Below are 20,794 nucleotides of genomic sequence, written 5' to 3' on the forward strand. Positions count from 1 at the left end.
CCCTCCTGCCACCGTGGGGAGGGGCGTCCAGGACGCTGGGGAGAAACCGCAGGAGCCCACAGCCTACCTGTCACGCCAGACCGCACGTGGCCCTGCCGGGGGGCGGGGGGGGGCATCCCGCGTAGCTAAAGAAAAGCTGAGGGATCATAACTCCAGCGAAACAAAACAACACTCAGATAAGGAACAAGGGGAGTCAGAATTCACCTAAAACAGCTGCTGCAGGCCAAGGTCTGGGCAACGTTGTGTCCATTGAGCAAGAACAAGAGGGAAAAACAATGATCTGGCAGCCACCCAGACATTTGGCAATTACAAAACAACAAAAGAATAAATACACTGATAAATACTGAGAAATATTCCATTCTGGGGGAAAAAAATATAACCCAAGGAAGAGATTCTCCATTTGGACTTTCTGAGTTCATAAAATTTAATAAAAACTTGAATTTTAATAAAAACAGCTGAGATTAAAAACAGAATGAAATTAAAAAAAAAAAAAAAACCTCACATCAGAACTAAGAAAAAAATGGGTGCCCAAAACCCCAACACAAAAGTAAAAGGAAAATGTTTCCAAAATGATAAGGAAAAGAAAAAAAAAAAATCCCTGAATCTGCAATGGAAAATAATATACCATCTTTTACGACAGTTTAAAAAAAAAAAAAAAAGGAAAATCAACACGAAGACTTCCTAGCAAAATTACTGAATGTTCGCATTGAGGAAGGCTCCCCAGGAAGCTGAGACAAAAAGCAGTCATGACTAAGGAGAGAGAGTGGCCGGTCTCAGACCAGTACACGTAACACAGTCAACAAGAATTGGGGAGTAGGAGAAAGTCCGCCAGCTCCCTGCCTTAATTAGGGGATCATACATGCTACTGAAGCTGGTAATTAAAAAAGCAAGAGGTTTAACATTGTACGTAAAGGAAAGCAGCAGAAGTACTAAAAACCAGAGAATAACCATCAAAAACCAGAGCGCGTGAGGACAGAGGGAGGAAGACGGTCTATCTAATGAAGTTCTCGTGTCTCATCAGCGATCGTCAAAATCTACCACGCAAGCGTATTAGATCGAGACATTAGCACCAACGTGAGCAAGCAAAACTAAACTCATGTCTGCAGGGATACTACACGTATCTACCCCCCAACTCTCTTCAATATATCTCTCTCGTTGGCCAGTCTGCAGATCCAGTGGCGGGGCATCCAGGGAGCCAGGGACGGTCAGAGGCTAGGGCCGGAAGCGTGCGGAGGTTCCCCAGCTCACCTGTCGGCGCTGGGGGGCTGGCACAGCGCGGCTGCCAGGCATCTCTAGCTCCCGGGGGCTGCGCCAGCACGGTGGCTGCGGGGCGGCCGATGCAGCTGCAGGGTCCCCATCTCTGACACCAGCAAGGATCGGAGATCCGCGGCTGGCGAAGGTGCAAGTGAACAAAACCGCTGGGGAGGGCAGTTTGCAACGTAGCCCAAAATGTTACATTTCGTTTGTTCTAGCAATTCCACTGCTAGGAATTTGCCCTTCAGATATAAACAGGAGTTTACCAAAATACTCTGGCAGCTTCATGTACTAAGGAAAAATCCTGAGAAGCCAAGGGTCTGCCAGCAGGCAGTGTGCAGGTCAACTGTGGGTCCCCCCCACCACCGCGCTGCTCATCGGAGCCACCTGCAGCTGTGGCCTGGGCTGAGATACTCTCCCAACTTGCCCCTCCCACCCACCGGGAGCCCCTCGCAATTAGTTCTTCAGTGCAGCCTAGTACAAACGGGATGCTCTCATGCTCACCCCATCGCAGCTCAAACTCCTTCAGGGCATCCCAAATTCCTGCCAGACCCCGTGTACCTCTTCCCTCCTCAGGAGCGTGTTGCACTATGCCCCCCGACCCCTTGTTGGCTTCCCACCATCCCTCCTCTGCCCCTTCTAACCACAGGGCCTTTGCACAGACAGTTCCTCTGCCTCCTGCCTCAGGAAGGGCCTCTCTGACCATCCTGAGGCTCCCTGCCACCACCCCTACCTCCTGGCACCGTGCACCTCTTTCACCTAACAGTTGCTGTTTTGTGCGTGATGAGTATTTGTCTTCCCTCACTGCGTCGTTAAGTTTCAGGACAGCAGGGGCTCTCCCTAGACTGTCCCTGGCACCCAACAGTGCCCAGCACGCTAACAGACTCTCTAAACCCTGGCTGACATGGCCGCACGCTGCACGGGAAGCAGTGAGGTTAGGACATCCTGACGTGAAAAGATGACGTGGGAACACAAGGTACAGGGCAGGGGGAAGGGTACACTCCCCGAGTTCGGTAAAGCACTGATCCAACCAGAACAGTGGCTCCGTATCAGCCAGACAAAGCCAGCACATGCCCGAGGTAAAGGGCACCCGGCGCTGGATTCAGGAGCTCATCAGGACGGGCTGGGTGGCACAGCTCCGGCCTCACGTGCCCCCGCTTGAGGTGTAGGAGACACAAGACACCCCTCCGCCTGAGGTGGCTCAAGCACACAGACCCCGGGATTAGCTCCAACAGGGCCTGAGGCCTTTGGGCCGGCAGTGAGGGCAGCTGGAGGCGGCGGACAGCAGGGTGAACAACTGCCCGCAGCACAGACCCGAGGACGGAGACGGCAGGCTTCATCCAAGACAACTCGGAAGAGTTGCCAAAAAAGGGGACACAGAGGCTGGAAGAAACACGTCACCAGAAGATGCTAAGTGAACTTTTTTTTTCTTGGAAACAAATGAACAGGAGCTTCCCCTGGGAGGAGGCAGTGGCAGGGGTAGGCACAGACTTGTCACTTTGTACCTTTCTTCGGCTGTAACATTTGGAACCACGTACATGTGCTATTTTTAATGTTAAAATCACAATGGAAGTTTTGTACAAATAATTTTAGTTCTTAAAAATGACACCTGCATATAAATTCTGTCAGTCTTAGCAGAGTAGGCCTGACGAATGAACACTACCCGACAGACAGTGTCATGTTAGTACCATACAGAACACCCCAAATTTAGGCACTTCGTCAAAGAAAAATGTTCAGGAATGAATGAGGTCACTGAGTCTTCTGTCCCACGTGCTGACTCCTGATCCCCACCCTTCAGCATTGTCACATGATGTGGCACGCTCGACTCCGGCATGGCCGCCCGCATGAGGACAGGACAGACAACTCCTGACCCGTACAGACCGCATAAACCCAGACAGTACCGAGAACCCCTATGAGGATTCAAAGTGAAGGCTCAGGAGCTCCAAGCTACAAGATTTTCTCTGCACCGATGTGAGGGGTCAGACATCCCGGCGTCCTGACCGCACATTCAGACCCCAGAGCGCCACGCAGGGCTCCCACAGAGCGCTTAACATCACAGTCCCAAAAACCACGAGTGCAGCCCGAAGAGCCCGGTCCCGCCAAGTCCATTTCTGTCTGACCAGAACGCAGTGGTCCTTCAGTTAACAGAAAGGAAGGAAGCACGGACACGAGCCCTTGGGTCAGGGCCGGCGCGTCGAGGGGAGTGGGGCCACGGAGTCAGTGACGCCCCCAGACAGAAGGCAAAAGCAATAGTCAGGTTTCCACTTACAGTGATTTTATAGTAAACGCGAATGGGTCACTGTCCAATGTGAATCACAAGACCTCTGTCCTCTTACTTGAAGCCTCTGAGACAGTACCTCCACGTGGGCCCCAAACTGATCCTACAGCAGAGCCTCTCCAGAAGAAAGCAGGGTGTCCTCGGCGAGTGGTGCCCGTGCCTGCCCCGCCCGGGGGCTCCTCCGAAGGGGCCGTGGTGGCCACTCACAGCTCCTCCCTCTTACTCCCAGCTCGATTGTCTTCCTTTGTAGCCTTGGCAGCCCGAGACTTCGGGTTCCCCTCCTGCTGCTTCTTGCCCTTCTCTTGCTTTGTTTTATTTTTCTCTTTGCTTCCCCCCCCTCTGCCGGGGTACACCTGCCCCTCCAGGGTTACATCGGCACACCTGTCTTGGCTGACCAAAAAGTCCTTGATCTCCCAGGCGTAGCTCCCATCACGAAGCATGAAGATTGCACGGTCCGATCCCACGATGAACCTTGACAGAGACACGTGATCATATGGTCAGAACACACTAGCAAAGCACTAATAGGTCAGAGCCTCTCTGTGGCTTGTGACCAGGAAAAATGCCTCCCAAATTCAACATGACACAGAACAAAAAAACGTAGTTTTCAAGGTCTAGTAGCTACTGACATTAATGTTCAAAAACAATTTCACGCCTCAGCTCAAATCCCAGAGACACAGAGCTGGGCTGTGTCGGTGTGGAAGCCTGCGCCAAGAGACAGCGTTGGCCAGGGACCTGGGGCACCGCCGCCATGCGGCGGGAGGCGGCTTCCACTTGAATCTGTTCTGCATTCTGAGGTGCCTGGTGGAGGTTTCTTCTGCCAAGAGCCTTCTGCTGACAAAGGCTGAAAACCACGGGCTTAGGCCGGGTCACTGTAAGGGGCCCGTGAAGGGTCAAAGAAACACTCGGCCACTGGGCGGAGGTCCCAAGTGCAGAGGTTAACATGTACGCCAGCACTGAGCAGGTTCCAAGGGGCGAAGAGGAGCAGAGTGAGGCCTAGGAAGCCCACCGGTGCGGCCAGGGGCACAAAGGCCTTGTCCCTGAGGGCCACACCCCACCCCTCGGAGGGCAGCGGGGCTCTGATTATTCCCCTGTTCCCCTACGCGTCTGGTCAAGCTAATGAAAGCATCACACCATCGCAGACACTCCCTAAGTGTTCCTTCATATTTTTTCGTTACTCTGTATTTCCTCAACTAGGACATTTGAAGACCTTGAATTTCAAGACCGTTATGGAGGAGAAAAAAGAAAATTCCTTAGCATTGCATCTGAGGGCCGTGCTGAGCTACGAGAACCCCACCCTTTCACCTTAACTCAGCAGTTGGCTCCGACCCTGAGTGTGAATGCTGCCCCACAGAGAGGGACCCCCCAGGGGGACACACAGTCAAGCTGGGGCTCATTTGCTTGCACAGGCTAACCTGTCCCATCTCACTCAGATAAAGGAACAATTAAAGCCACCATCACGGGGGCGAAAGGCACAGCACAGGGCCTGTGGTCAGTGGCACTGTCACACCGAGGTATGGTGACAGCCGGGAGCCACACCCTCGGGGAGCAGAGCACGCAGCTGATGAACTGCCATGCTGCGCACCTGAAACTCATGTAACATCGTGTCCGCTATACTCCGACAGCAAAAAGCTGAAGATACAAAGATAAATAAAACTTGAGCATCAAATGAGATATTAAAAAAAAAAGCTTGCTGGCTATGACCAATAATAAATGCTCTTCCTAAAAGAAAGAAGAAATAGAGATTAAGAAGAGAGAGAAATAGACATTAAGAAGAAAGCTGAGGGGCACCTGGGTGGCACAGCGGTTAAGCGTCTGCCTTCGGCTCAGGGCGTGATCCCGGAGTTATGGGATCGAGTCCCACATCAGGCTCCTCTGCTATGAGCCTGCTTCTTCCTCTCCCACTCCCCCTGCTTGTGTTCCCTCTCTCGCTGGCTGTCTCTCTCTCTGTCAAATAAATAAATAAAATCTTAAAAAAAAAAAAAAAAAAAAGAAACCTGAGACAGGAAAGGCCGAGGGCCCGAGGCAAGGACTGCCAGAAAGGACACGCGGCTGTGGCCACAGGAGAAGGCCCAGCACAGCCTGTGATGTCCTCAGCCGGCCTGCTGGGACTTTACCTCTGAACATCGTAGTTGGCATTGAAAAGACTGCCCTGCCAGAGGCTGGTGATCTCCTCTGTCTGCTTTTCCGTGGGGTTTCCGGACACCGTGACAAACATCATGAGCGTCTTCCCCTTCTTGGTCATCTTCAGGATGCTCTCGGGCCTGCCAGGGTCTATCTGCGAGAAGTCGATAGGCGCCGAGGGTCTTTTGTGCTCCGGGAGATCGCCTTCCTCTATGTCGTCGTCCTTCTACGAGAAGAGAGCACAGAGCACGCGTGTCACCAGAAGGTGCTTGCCAGCCGGCAGGTGCAGGCCGACGACCGAAGTTCTCCCAGGAAAAAGGAGACCCAGGAGCTTCCCTCCTCTACCTCTAGGCAAAGCCCAAGTCTCCAGCAGGACTTAGCACCCATCACTCCAGGTCGCCAGAGCCCGTGTGATGGCTTAACAGCTCTTTCCCTCTGGAACAATCTACCCAGCACGGTAGACTGTAAAAATGGCCACACTCTGGTTCGGTCCTACCATGAGCTGCGACACAGCAATGAAGACGTGTCCCAAACCTCAAAAAGACAAGACTGAGTGATGGAAGCCGGGCACAAAACTCATACATACTATAAGCCTGTGATTTAAAGTTCAGGATCAAACACAATTAACCTAGGATGACAGAAATCAGGAACAGTGGCGGCCCCTGGGAGGCGGAATGAGGTGGGGCTGACTGAGAAGGGACACAAGGGAACTTTCTGAGGTCATGGGAATATTCTCTATCTTGATGGTGGCGTGGACGATACAGACATAGCCATTTGTCAAAATTCATAGCACTCTTCACTTAAAATCTGCATTTCACGTATATCAACGTTAACTAAATAAGAACTGTAAGCAAATACTCAGTTCTAGTTAGTAGGCTTGGTTTTCGCAGTGGTGTGAACTAGCAATTCTCAAACCAGATCCATGAATTCCAGGCTTCCGAGAATGAGTAAATATATTAAGGATAATGACAGCCCTGTTCTTCACTTTGGGGAAGGGAGTTCTAACCGTGGAAGGGGAAGAATACACCCTGTGGTGTTAGGCTGGAACTGGGAGGCATCACGACTTCCCATAGGTAGGCAGGCAAGTAAATAGATCGATAAATAAAGATATTTAAAAACCAGAGTTCCTTGGAGAAAAGACTAATAACTCCAGTCACAAAAAGAAATGAAGTACTGGTAGGTGGCCCCTAAAAACACTATGCTAAGTGACAGAAGCCATACACAGAAGAGCACGGTGTACGAAGCCACTGGTGAGATGCCCAGAACAGAACAGAGATTAGTGGCTGCCTGGGGCTGGCTGGAGGGTTGGGAGAAGTGGGGGAGGGGGAGTGAAACGAGATTTTATTCTTGGGGTGATAGCAACGTTCTAAAATTGAGAGTGGTGATGGCTGCACGACCTTCTAAACACACCATTGAAATGTGCACTTTAAATGGTGAATTGTATGGCAAGTGAATTCTCTCTCGATAAAGCTGTTATCGAAAAAACCAGAAAACTGACCAACCTAAAATGAAACAAAGCTCCTATATCAATCACTCTTCGCGGTCCTCTTGACAAATCACCAAGGACATCAACAATAATGTACTTTTAAAATATTTTTAATAAAAGATGAGCCCAAGAGACGTCTACAGTAGTGCTTGGAGGCGATCCCCGTTTATTCCAGACTTGAGACCTAGTGTTAGCTCCACCTACCACCCGGGTCACCTGCGAGAGGACTCCTTACTCCCCTGGGCCTGCCTCCTCAACTATAAAACAAAGGCAGAGCTAGGTGACCCCCAGAGCCCCAGCAGTGTGACTACAAATGACATACCAAGCTTCTCCTCAACTCTGCGACCCTCCCAACTGACCCCTTTCTCTCTCTTCTGCTTTGTGAGCTGATGGCCATCTGCAGTCAGAGGCACCTGCTGTCCCATCACAGGATCCTGGGCAGCTTGGAAAATCCCTTTCTTCACCTATAATGGGGAGAGGGGGAGGGCATCTCCCTCCGAGGGTTTGGGGATCTGATGACATAAAGACAGTAAGCACCAAGCAGCCTGTGCTGGCCCCAGTAATCACACCTCCAACCAACTACAGAAACCACACCGTCAAAATCACACAGGACCGCCTGGCTGCCAAATTTATGGGCTGTTTCTGTCTTCATTCTACTCTACTTCTCCGTAACATCGGTTATGGTCTCCTTAAAACACCTCAAGAGGTCATGAAATTAACTCAGGAGGTCACAGGTGGCATTTAATGAAAACTAAATAATCAGAAGTCTAGTGCATACAGCAAGGGTAAGGACTGTTTCAAGCAACTTTAATTTCCATCTTATAGGTTTATGTGTGTTTCAGTTACAAAAAGCGGGGGTATAATAGTACCCCAATGCAGCCACCAGTCCAGCAGTACCTAGTACCACGGCTTCCCTACCACAATCAAGCCCCTAGCCCCAGGCACTCCCCAGACCTAGCCCAGCCCTGCCTCTAGGCATTTTCAAGAGGCTTCCCCACTTCTCCACGGCTGAGTCAGATCCAGCAGTCACAAAGCTGAACTCCCCTTTCTTCAGATCCTTTTCTCGCTCCCGTGGTCCCTGACGATAACACTAGCTAGCATGTACAGAGCAGTCAGTGCCCAGCCTTCAGGACGGCCTTACAAGGCCTCCACCGAACATGGGGTGAGTGAGGCTCAGAGAAGACAAACAGCTCACTCAAAGTCACACGCCAGCAGGGGTGACGCTGAAGAGCACACCCACATTTCTGGCTCCAGAATCTGCCCCACACCTGCCCCCGCTGTTAAGGTGTCATCAAAGAACGGCCTTTGGTTTTCCTACACCAGTTGGGACTCAGTATTAAGTCTAACACAGCAGAAAGAGTTTCCTTTCCCCATCCCCACCCCACACACGTGGGGCAGGCCCCTTCATGGGACACCAATTCTCACACTAGTAGGAAGGAGTTGGGGGATGGATTTAGAGATCACCACTGGGGGAAGAAAAATCAAAGCCACGGGGTGGGCGGGGGGGCTCACGTTTGTGGAGTGTCTGCAAACATTAGCTCACCTGGTCTGCATGGCGCCCTGTGAAGGGGGATGTTTCTGGCTTTACGGTTAAGGAAAATGAGGGTCACAGTTACCAAGCAAACCCGTCCTTTCAGCACATCATGCTGTCTCCTGTCTGGTCACACAATCCACCAGCCACCAAGCTGAGCATACAATCTCTCACGTTTCTCCCGTCCACTCGGATCCTGCAGCTTCTGGCTTAATCCAGGTCCTCCTCATTACCTTTCTTTTGCACTTCTGTTCACCAGTGTGTATGGCACTGTAGTAAAATGGTTAAAAGAACAGGCTTGCAAGTCCAATGACAGTCTGAAATTCAGCTCACTTGCTGTTTGACCTTGGGCACGTTACTTTACCTCTCTGGGCTTCCATGTCATCATCTAAAAACAGGGTAAAAGCATTAGATGACTGAACGTGCTCAGAGTTGCCCTGTTAGCTAATGAAAACTCAGTAAATATTAACGAGGAAGTCGTTTCTGCCTTCAGATTCTCTCCCTGACCATCCATCCTAACCTTCGCCAACCAATCCATTTTTCTCATCATGATATCCCCTATTCAAAAACCTCCAACAGCTGATACATACACTCCAGGGCATACTCTGGAGCCTTTCAAGAGTATTATGAACACTGTGCAGTAACCCCAGGAAAATGCTCACTGTATCAAGTGAAAAAACGAACAGCAGAAAATTACATTGATGTTACGCTCTCAGCTATAAAACTATGTCCGCATACAGAGGGAACACGAGAGAGTGAATGCACATTTCCATCCAAAGGTAGGGATGATCACATGTAAGCATTCCAGTGTCGTAGTATTTGGGTCATGCAGCTTTGCGAACTCATCAGACCCCAGAGCATTCAAGGTCCAGCCTGACCTGGTCCCCATGAATGTTCCCACCCTTAACTTCAGACCTAGCCTTCTCCAGCTAACCTACCTGATTCATATTCGCACAGCTTTCAATTGGAGTTTTGCTATCCTAAGTTCTTTCCAGGCTTTCTTAAAGCTGATCCTCCAAGTACTCTGGGGTGGGTACTACTAACACCTCTATTTTGCAGATAAGGAAACTAAAGTACAGACAGGATTTTCAGCAGCCCAAATTCACAAGTGGTCTGAGACCAGGCAGTCTGATTCCAAAGCCTGGGCAATTACCATTTGCACCATTCTGCCCCATTCCCACGTGCCCCACCCTCAGCTCCTGCAGCCCCGCTCCCACATACCCCTTAAGGTATCTAAAATACCATTTCCACCTTTTGAAAGTCCCATGACACTTTCTTCCTTTTTACAGAACTCAGCAATTCCTACTTTGTATTAGGGTTACTCGTCCTGTCTCCTACTATTCCTGATGGTGGGACTGCTCATCTCCACAGCACCACCTCTGTCTAGCTCACTAATACTAATACGTAGTATTTCCAGGGTAGGATTTCCTCAAGAGGTAGTGTTCTTACTTTGGGGGATCAAAACCTTCATTTACTCCAGTCCATAAAGAGATGGGAGACAGAAAGGGAGACAGTAAAGGGGGGAAGGAACTGCCACACAGAGTTCCCTCTTCATCAGCAGGACACACACTCAAATCCACCCCAATCTCGCCATCAGCTGCAGAAAAATGTGGAAGTAGGAGTCTGCTTTCTTCTAGTCCATTCATCAGATGGTATTTTAAACTCTGAAAGCCTCTATCAGACACGACCATGCACACTAGATACCCACAAAATAAAGACATCAGCATGGGAAGGAGTAAAACCTCATTCTGCAGATAAGGAACCTGAGGCCTAGAGAGGAAGCAGGACTTGTCCAAGATTACACAGTGAGTAGAACCCACGTTTCTGACTCCACTCCACCAGCTATGCAAATCAGCCAGGACAATAGGACTGCTTCTCTAAAAAGATTACACACTCCAGTGCATTCAAGTAACGAACCAAAAAACTCACTCTCACGAAAACAAGTTTCTGCTCCTTTAAAAGAAATGTGAATTTCCTGAGAGCCACCTGCCTTTGCTTCCACCCTCACCCCCAAAATGAAGCCACCCCCCAAATTACAAAACTCTCGGCAAAGAATACAGCAAAACGAGAAGCCTGAAATCCTACTGATCTAGAAGATCGGATTAAAGCTGAGATGACCTTCTTAAAAAGATGACCCTCACCCTCCCACCCCCATTCCTGAGCAGAGTGGAAAGGTCTCCTTCCCCACGTGCCGGGCCCACTGACCACTGGGGGCCCCGCACGGGCGGCCCAGGCACCGAAGATACAGAAGGGCAGAGGCGTGAGCGGCCGCCCGGGACCGGCGTGGCCCAGAAAGCGGTGCAAGAGCGCCCTGGGCGGAGGATGGGGCGGGGGTCGGCGGGGGCACTGGGGGTCGGCGGCGGTTCGAGCGCGGCAGCCAGCAAGGACGCCTGGCCTGGGCAGAGGCCGTCAGGGCGCCGGGAGACACCCGGGAGGGGGTGCGGAGGGCGCCGAGAGTCAGAGACCCGGCCCGGGACGCAGAGAAGCACGAGGATGTGCGCGCGCGCGGACCTCCCACTGTTCCAGAAGGCGAGCCATGTCCGCATCGTTGTAGTCGCGAATGTCCTTCTTCTTCTTCCGCGGAGGCTGGCTGGCCTCGCCGGGCGTCCCGGCTGCGCCCTCGGCAGCGGAGGCTCTGGGCGGCAGCGGCGGCAGCAGCAGGTCGGAGGCGCAGAGGAGGACCAGGGCCGCGCGCGCCCAGCCGGAGGCCGCCATTTTCGCCGCGCCGCCGCAGAGGCCAGAGGTGCGCGCGCCGCCTGACCCCGCCCCGGCCCCGCCCCCAGGCCCGCGCCGGCCTACCAGGCCCCGCCTCATACCCGCCTCCACAAGGCCCCGCCCCCGCGCCATCTTGGCCCCGCCCCGCCCCCGGATCCCTCCCGCGGTCCGGATGGGGCTCTCTGCCGGAGCTGGGTCATTGCGGATCGCCGGCGGCCCGTTTGCTGGCGGAGGCCTGTCCCTTTGTCCCTGACGCGCGAGCCAGGTCCACCAGCCCCTTCAGGACCTCCGGGAGCCCCGGGACAGCGCCTCGCGGGGCCTCCGTTTGTGGCCTGCGAGAGGAACGAGAGGTGCCAGTCCTGGGAGCTGCCTGGGCTCCGGGGAAGCCCGGCCCAGGGTGTCCACGGACGCTTCCTCTCCGTGTCCTGCAGTTTCCTTTGAGAACAGCGGCTTACCTGGAAGCGAGTGGCAGGTAGCTCTCCTTTTCCAGAAGGTCACGGGTGGATGGGGCCCGCTGCTGTGCTGTTGGGCGCAGAGGTTCCGTTCATCCTGCGGGATCACCGTCATCTCTGGAACGCGAATGAGGCTTTTTTTTTTTTTTTAAGCATTACTTTTCATTTTTAAGACAACTTCAGTATTTCGTCTGATTTTAACCCAATACTGTGGGCTTTAACTAATGCATTTCAAGGTTGAATCATTTTTTTGTTTTTTATTTTAAAAGAAATTTTTAAACGGCTGATCTGATCTTTTAAATTTTTAATTATATAAGAAAGACACGAATCACTTACTGTAGTTGTAAGATATCCAAACATTATACAAAGTTCCAAATGTTCTACTCCACCCGGCAAACTCCAATCAGTTTTGTCACATATACATTTTTCTATACATTTATAAACATCAAAATGTCTCTAGAAATGTGTTTCATACAAATTTTGTTGCATTTATGTGTATGTCTACAGCAGCATAGTTGTACTTATTGGTAAGCATTTTGGCTCCTTAAGTGTTTTCCACTTAGCAATATGACATGATGAACTTTCATTCTTCATACTTCGGTATAGCATGCTTTGGTATTAATACACCAATAGTTAATTTCCCTATTACCCCCCTATTGACAGATACTTAAATCACAATTTTTCCTCTATTACAAAAAAAAAAAAAAAGCCACAAAAAACCTCGTTATTCATGCTTTGCATTATGGGCTGAATTGTATTGTCCCAGATTTCCTATGTTGAAGTCCTAACCACAGTCCCTCAGAATGTGCCTGTATTTGGACATAAGGTCTTTAAAGAGGTAACTAAGATAAAATGAGGTGGTAAAGACTGGTCCCAATGCAATATGCTGTCTTTTATAAGGAGAGGAATTTTGGTCATAGTCGTATAGGGGAGAGATGATATGAAGACACATGGGGAAGATAGCGGTCTACAAGTGAAGGAGAGAGGTCTCCAAAGAAACCAACCCTCTCAACACCTCAGTCTGGGACTTCCAGCCTCCAGAACATGAGAACATGTTGTCCTGTTGTTCAAGCCACCTGATCTGTCCTACTCTGTTATGGCAAATGAATACATCTCCACTTCATAGGATTAGATCAGTAGGCTGTGTGTAACAGAAAACCCAGCTCCTTTTAAAGTGGCTTAAACAAGAGAGAGGGCTTTGTTGTTAGTGTTTCATTTTTGTTTCCCGGAAGCAGTTGGAAACATAAGCATCTAGGGCTGGTATCTAGCTCCTCAGTCATCTGGCACCCAGCCTCGTTCTTATCCTATCCATTCTCCTGGCCGGTGGTTTCTATCCTTCAAGTTCACTGCAAGCTCTGAGAGGGCTACGGGAGCACCTGCATCAAAATGACTTCTATGCAGGGGAAGGAGGAAGGAGGGACGGTCAAAAGGAGCACACTTTTCTATGGAGTTAGCTTCCTCTAAGCAGCCCGCTTGGACAGCCACACGGTTCTGCTCACGTCTCATTGGCTGGAAGCTAGCCCTCCAGAGGAGACTGGAGACTGTCTTCTAGCTGCATACATTGTCACCTCAAAGAAGAGTGGGATTCTGTTATCAAGGGGAGCGAGGAGGTAGCTGTGGACGTGTGTGCCTTCACCCCGGGGACCATCGTGCGTGGATTCTGTCCCACACAGAGCTGGCCGATTGTGCCCATCCTCACACACGCATTTGTATGTGTACAGACAATGACATTCTCTGTTGACATGGAGCAGAAACTCACAAGAAAACGAGGGGTTTCTTTTCTTTTCTTTTCTTTTCTTTTCTTTTCTTTTCTTTTCTTTTCTTTTCTGAAATCATAGGGGAAGTGTCATAAGCTTTCTCCCCAGGGCACACTGCTCCACCCAGTGGCTCGCAGCCCTGTCCTGGTTCAGTCATGGCTAAAACACATGAGCAGCTGCGGTCGATCATGTGCTCTGCTGGGAGGGGTCACGCTGGTCATTTATTTTGCCAGCTGCCAAGTTAAGGTGCAGAAGGGCTGAGAGTTCTGGTCCACATTATCTAGTTATATGGGGGGGGAAAAGTCATTTAGAGTTTCACAGAAATTATTGGATTGTGTAAAAAAATTCCAGGGCTACTGACTTTCATCGAAGGAACAAATCAATTCAGTTTATAATCCACTGACGTGAAGACACCTGGATTGATTTTGCATTGTCACCATTTTGGTGTTTGGAACTTGATTCAGTTCAACTCTATGAGAATTTATTTACTGAGGGCCTACAGTCAACCCAAAAACCGGATGAGGCATTGATGGAAAGGTTCATGTCACAAGGTCCCTGCACAAAAGAGCTCACACTGTGGCAGAGGAGATAAACAATACTCAATCAGTATAATGCAGATTACAGGAGGTCAGGACCCGAAGGGATGATATGATGGTAGTAACATCCCTGTTTTAAATAAGAGGAAACCCTGGTTTTGGAATGACATCATTTGTCAGAGGTCACAGGTGTCTTGGATGATGAGATGTGTCTTCCTTCCATGTAGCACCTACTGGGTTAATCACTGAGACACTCACATAGTGACACTGGGAGCCCTGTGGAAGACCCACCGAACAGGAGTCTGGAGTCAGGAACGCTCGGAAGGGATGAGCTAGGAGTCTGGCCAGGCAGTGCTGGACGGCAGGAGAGGAGGGAGCAGAAGTGAAAGGGATGGTGTGGTCATGGGCTAGAGGAAACCACGCACTTCTCACTGCCCTGGGGTTTAATAGTAACCACCCCTCTAAGTGGCTCAGTGCCTGCAGATGGTAAAATTGAACCTCACGTCTAACCGGTGTCCTAATCTGGGTTAATCCTGGCTTGTGTCACTCAAGCACAGAGGACGGATGCTTCAACTGGAGGGTACCACAAGACTTGCCTGCAGTTTTAAGAATCAGGGGGGGGTGACGTTCAGAATGTTGAAAAACGGGAATGGCATAGTCACTAATCAATCAGAGCGGAGGCCTAGGACCTGAAGGATACAGCGTGGTTTTGGAGGCCCTGGTGTGCCAAACATTAACCATTTAAAGACTGAATCATGGAGAGGTATGGGAGGAGGGTCCTGGGGGTGGAGTTAAGGTGGACACGGGGAGAGAGTGGCTATTTACCCTTCTTCACTTTACTATTACTGAACCCAATGCAACAAGAGGCAAAACATAATCTCCTGAGCTTTACCTGCCCCTCAACTTATTCATAGGTAGCAATTCCCGATTTCCAGAAGAGATGTGATTACCCCAGGCTAGGGTGAGAATCCACTCCTGATCATTATTTGTGAACCAAAGAGTAGGACTCATATAATGAAATAGAACAATTAAAACTTGTGTTTGCTGGACACCATGAAAATAAGTTAAAAGGCAAAAAGTACATTAAGCTCCAACACGGCCTAGACAAAAACATCTTCCAACTCAGTAAGTAAAAGAGGAGCACCCCAACTGAAGAACGGGAAAGGACGTGAACAATGTTTTCACTTATGCAAAATAAATAAATGGCCAACTTATACAGGAAGAAAACGTGCAGAACCTCACTAGATATCAAAGAAATGCAAATTCGAACAAGATATATTTTAACCTGTCATCTGGGCCAGGATGTAAATAAAAGTGCTGTGCACTGTTGACAGCGCTCAGGAAACGAGCAGTCTCATTCGCTTCCAGGGCTGCAGTCTTTCTATGTGAAAACGAGGTGAAAGGTATCAAAACCCTAAAAAAAAAAAAGAAAAGTACATGATCTGTAGGATCTGAATGATCACCCCTGGAGTTAACAATTCCACTTCCAAGAACGAACTCCAAGAGAACAGACGATGAAAAGAGTAGTACCGGTAATAAAATGGAGCACTTACCACATGTGGCAGAAAGTCCTTGGAGTCCTTGAGATGGATGGCTTCACCTACCCATTGTAATAATCCTAGGTCGCAGGTTCCATAAAGCAGGAGGACCTGACATCTCCAGCAACTTCAGACTGTAAAATGTAAACCGACACTTAAAGATTGCAAACTATAGTCCACGTATGCAATGGAAAACATCACAACCATTCCATATGATTCATAGATGTGTATCTGTTGATATTAAAAATGTTCATTTGAATTGTTAAATAAAATGTGATAAAATGGTATTAAAATTATATAGCTATGCACATGGATGCGTAGGGAAATAGCCCACTATGTCTATCATGGTTATCTCTCAGCAGTGGGGTTTCAAATCAGTTGTCTTTTAAAAGGAGTGAGACACATAAGCACACGGATGCCCCTAAAATATTGATTGATACCGTTCTCTGTACCAGCAGATAAGTCTAATTTCTATTGAAATTCTCAGAATAATACACTTAATTCAAATTCCCCATAATACTGCAATTGCCTTGAAAACTTGGGGCTCAGATCTGAATCTGCTAGGAGGAAAATGTAGGTCTTATATCTGTATCGTCTGAGACATTACCTACACTCTGTTAGCCCAACTGTTTGCAGTTATGGTTAGTGAACTCACAGTCTCTGTTCCCAGGGACTCACCTCCCTGGACGCCCCACAGCCAGCTGTAAGAGGAATGGGGTGAACACACTTGCTAAGCAAACAGGCCTCCAGCCTGGGCTTCAGCCCCAGGTCCGCGAGCTGTTGATCATGATTGCACGCACGGGCCGTGCCCTTGCCGTGGGTTCGTGAACATCCAGGACTTTATGTCCACGACCGAGCGACAGCGTGGCCAGCAGGATTTGGGTTCAGTGAAAGCGTGCCTTTCTTGCAGAGAATGGCAAACAGGTGAAGTCATGTATTTATTGCTTCCGCAAACATTTATTGATGACCACACAATGCATTAGCTGTGGGGGAAGAGAACAGATCAAGTCCTTGTCCTTAAAGAGGTGCCAGGGTTGTCGGAGAGAGTTACACCAACAGCTCGCAAGTACGCTGTGCTAACGGCCACACTATGCGCACAGCACCGTAGGTGCAGAAATGCCTGAGAGTCTGTCTGGGGGTCAGGAAGGCTCCACGTGAAAGAGGGATACAGCTAGGCAACCTGTACTTGCTGATTATGTGCTAGGCACCATGTGAGATTGAAAAATGGTTAAGCACGACTAGAGTTAGGGACTGTGTTCAGGGAGCTGGAGCCTGGATCTTGGCGTTCATCTTTTCTGCCCTACAGAATTCTGGAACATATCTCTCAAGATCATTCACCGGTAGGGAAACGAGGTAGAGAACATACCTGCGAAAGCAACCTTCCCCTCTACGTAGGGCTCTGCCGTGAACCGGCCTGCGCACCCGCCTCCCTCTCACACTCACTCCAGATGCACAGAGAGACAGCCCAGAGGGAGGGAGTGGGGGGAGGAGGGGGGATGGGGAGCCTGTGGGAGGGGTGGGTGAGATCCTCCCCGGGTGTTCTCACGGGCTGGGAACAAGACACACCAGGCAGCAAGACGACAAGCTGTGTGAGGGGCGCAGCCCAGTGAGTGTCAGACTCTCCTTCATCACCAGTGAGGATGAGTGAACTGAGGAAAAGGTGGGGGACGGGGAAAACATCCAGATATAAATTCCTCTTCTTTAGAGGAGAGTTGAAAAGAAAATAACAAAGGGTGCTGTTCGGCCCTGTGTAAGAAAGATGCCCTGAGATGGAACTGGCGCATCAGCGTGCACAGGGCTGCGTCTCCAAAGGAAAGATGCGTGGGCGCAGAGAGTGCCCCTCACTGACCACCAGGCGGCACAGCATGCCAGAGGCAGCTGGGTTGCTGGCCTGCAAGGTCTGGAGTGCAGGGAGAAAGCTGGGTATCAAACCCAGCCTATGCACATGCAACCAAATATTATTCAGTCTTCAAAGGGAAGGGAATTCTGACATATGCTACAACACCAACAGCCCTGAAGACATGATTCTAAGCGAAATAAGCCAGACACCATAGGACATATACTGTCTATATGATTCTACTTATATAAGGAACCTACAGCAGACGAGTGTATAGAGGCAGAAGGTAGGATGGTGGTTGCCGGGGGGGGGGGAGGGGTCAGGGGAGTGAGGTGTTACTGTTCAGTAGGCAGAGAATTTCAGTTTAGGAAGATGAAAGGTATTTGGGGGGGGGTGATGCGTGTACAGAACATACATACCAACACTGAGTTACAGCTATGTTCCCAGAAATGGCTACGATGGAAAGTTTCATGTAAGGAATATTTAGCCATGATTAAAAAAAAAAAGCCAAACCCAAACAGAGTGTTCATAGTGCCGTTTTATACCTGTCCAGGGGGTGGATACACCTTCTAGAATAAGCGAGGAAGGAGGGAAAGCATGCTTCCCCACTCCGGCCTGGCCCAGCCTCTGTCTGTTGCTCCTTGCCTCCCCAAACCTCCAATCAGCTCTCTTTTGGTATCATGCTCATTTATTTATTAAATGCCCACCAAGTGTCAGCCTTCAGCCAGGCACTGCGAATACATTCTCCAGTGGCCACCCTATTCCGAACCTGGCCCCGGCTTCCACTTGTCTGCTCCATCCACCTTCTCCCTGCCAGCCCCTCAGCCCGTACGCTTGCAGCTTCTTGCACCCGATTTCCATTGTAACGAAAAACACTTGGCACGGTACCTTGGTTCATGTTATATTTTAAGAGAGGGTCAGCAAGGGTAATAAGTGAGTTTTCTAAAGAGAAAGCCCATATTCCAGTGACTCTAGAGGCACATACAGCCGTCTCCTGTTAGCTTAGTTAGATTACAATATGCTACAGCAACAAACAGCTGTCAGATGTCTGCCGTGTGATGCTGGGCGCATGTTGCGTGTCCCGCACAGGTCAGTGGCCGGTGTGGTCCAGCTGCTGGGCCCAGGGAGGCTCCACCATCTTTGAGCTGCACCCCCTAGAACCATCTCCCGAGAGGTTAGAGCAGGGGAAGAGAGAACGGAGAAGCGCAGGTCGGCTTTGCATTGCCTTGGTTGAAAGTAAGGCACATCACTTCCACTCCCGTTTCATTGACCAGAACTGATCACATGATCCCGCCTCCCTGCACCTGCACTATTCCACAAGCCACACTATCTCTGCGGCAGTTCCCTTCCTCCATGCGGTCACCACGCCCATGGTGACGTGATAACTTGCATGTGTGACTGTGTTGCCTCTCTGGACTCTACTCCTCAGAAAGGTAGAGTCCTTACTACTTTGATGTAACGGTACCTAGCAGAAGGCCTGGCACATGGTAGGTGTCCAGTGTTTGTGGAGTGAATGAACGATGGCAGAAAGTCAGGTGACCTAAAAGGAAAGTGAAGGTCGTATCGGGAAGGGTCAGTGTAGAAGGAGCCACCCTATCTGAAAAATGAAGCAGGAGGGTCAAGAAAATAATCCGATCAGCTTTTAAAGCTAATTGAAACGTAGCAGAACACTCTATGTGTGACATGGCTCCTCGAGGGGGTACAAGGCGTCCAGCAGAGAAGAAGATGGATATGTGGAAGGAAAACAGCACCCCCAGGGCACCAAGTAGCTTTGGGGAAACATCCCGATCCTAGAGCAGTTTCATGAATACACTAGCAATGGCGGGAAGGGTTTGACTTCTCCTAACACGTGTTTTGGAGCTAAGTAAGAGTAGGGTGCTTTCCTGGGTTACCATGGAAAGAGCTTGATTAGTCCAACTGGTTTTCCCTCATATTAAAATAAAAGGGATTAACCCTCCAGAATTGCTGCTTGTTGAGAAAACCATCGGTTTTACTGGCCTCCATTGCAAAACAAGTGGGTTCGTCTAGATTCTAGAACTATCTAAAGACACTTTCTGTTGTAAGTTGGGTGACTATCCATTCAGGTTTGTATCTGTTGTTCCTGGTTTACTTTTCAACAGCATATTTCAGAATTCACTCTCAAAACAGTTTCATTTTGGATGATGAGTTGCAAGGTCATCTCAGTTATAAGTAAGATTGACTGGCTGAAAAAAAAGGTGACTGTGGGTCCTAGGAAGGGACAGAGGAACAAACATTTCCGTTGGCGGACACACCCAGCTGGTGCTGGGCTGGGCACCTGGAGGGCCTGTTTCAGGACTAAGAGGTGCTCCCCCCGCCCCGGAGGAAGCCCAGGTGCCTCAACCACTTCCTGAAGAGCAAGGTCTGGATACAATGAAAAGGTTGGGACTAGGCTCGTTGCCCGGCCATCGGCTGTCCTCCTGCCCTTAGGAAGGCGCTGGAGAGATCAGCGGCTCAGTTCCTTCGATGTAAAACGGGACAGCAATGTTTACCTCCAAAGGCTGTTCCTCTCCGTTAACAGTGGTCACTATTACTCCATCGCCAAACGGAAGACGCAGAAGTTACAAGAGAGCAAAGCCGGCGGATGGAGGCTCCTAATTCTACCAGCTACTACTTGTGAGCCAAGTACTCAAGCAGTCAGTGCACACGATTTGATTTCGAGAGAAGACGGACACTTGGGGGGAGGACTTGCACAAGGTCACACAACTCCTGGATGGCTGGAGAAAGGCTGACCCCAGGAAGTCTGGTTCAAAGCCCGCGCTCCAACTACACAAGGGGCCCCGAGCCGGCTCTTCCGACTCCACAGCAAGTGCTCTCAGCGCCCCGCACAGCCCTGCAGAATCCACCGCCCCCCCGCCCCCCCGTGGAGGAGGGCCACGCACAACAAAGGGCAGGGCGAGGGCCGGCAAACCCGCCCGGGTCCCGCAAAACGCGCAGCCTGGCCCCCGGCAGGCCGCCAGGAGATGGTGGGCAGCGTCCTCCTCCCTTCGGTGCAGAAACAGTCCCCTTCGAGACTCGCTCGCTGGGCGGGGAGGAAGCGTGGAGCCCCGGGGCCGGCTCAGGGTTTCCGCGAGGCCGCCGGAGGCTGCGCCCCGCGTCCCCCCCCGGGGCCGTGCGCCGAGAGGCCCCCGGCTCGCCCCCGGCGGGACCCCCGGCCCGGCGCCCGCGGCATCCGCGCTGGGCGGCGGCGTCCTCCCGCAGCCACCCAGCTTCCCGGGGGAGGAGCAGCGCATCGCGCAAGCATCCGGGAGCGGCGGAGGGGGCGGGAGGA

The 20,794-nt window shown here is 50.6% G+C and overlaps 1 protein-coding gene across 1 annotated transcript; it reads right to left on the minus strand.

Annotated features, from left to right (window-relative positions):
- Positions 1-2,660: 2,660 nt before the first annotated feature.
- Positions 2,661-11,418, minus strand: MESD (mesoderm development LRP chaperone). The gene is made up of 3 exons (XM_045813092.2): positions 11,182-11,418; positions 5,647-5,879; positions 2,661-4,003 (listed from the first exon to the last, which is right to left on the minus strand). Exons 1-3 carry the CDS (start codon positions 11,383-11,385, stop codon positions 3,736-3,738), a joined length of 705 nt encoding a protein of 234 aa, XP_045669048.1. The 5' UTR covers positions 11,386-11,418; the 3' UTR covers positions 2,661-3,735.
- Between the last annotated feature and the right edge of the window lie 9,376 nt (positions 11,419-20,794).

The sequence above is a fragment of the Ursus americanus genome, chromosome 28, assembly GCF_024610735.1.
Source record: "Ursus americanus isolate L20-20 chromosome 28, mUrsAme1.1.p, whole genome shotgun sequence".
Lineage (NCBI taxonomy): Eukaryota > Metazoa > Chordata > Mammalia > Carnivora > Ursidae > Ursus > Ursus americanus.

Bases quoted from the DNA above. Each gene is read 5' to 3' on its own strand.
- MESD (XM_045813092.2), bottom strand. From the start codon at position 11,385: ATGGCGGCCTCCGGCTGGGCGCGCGCGGCCCTGGTCCTCCTCTGCGCC. The intron at 5,880-11,181 runs GTCCGCGCGCGC...CTCTTCTCGTAG, and splicing joins GCCTTCTGGAACAGTGGGAG to AAGGACGACGACATAGAGGA. The intron at 4,004-5,646 runs GTAAAGTCCCAG...GTCTCTGTCAAG, and splicing joins GCCAACTACGATGTTCAGAG to GTTCATCGTGGGATCGGACC.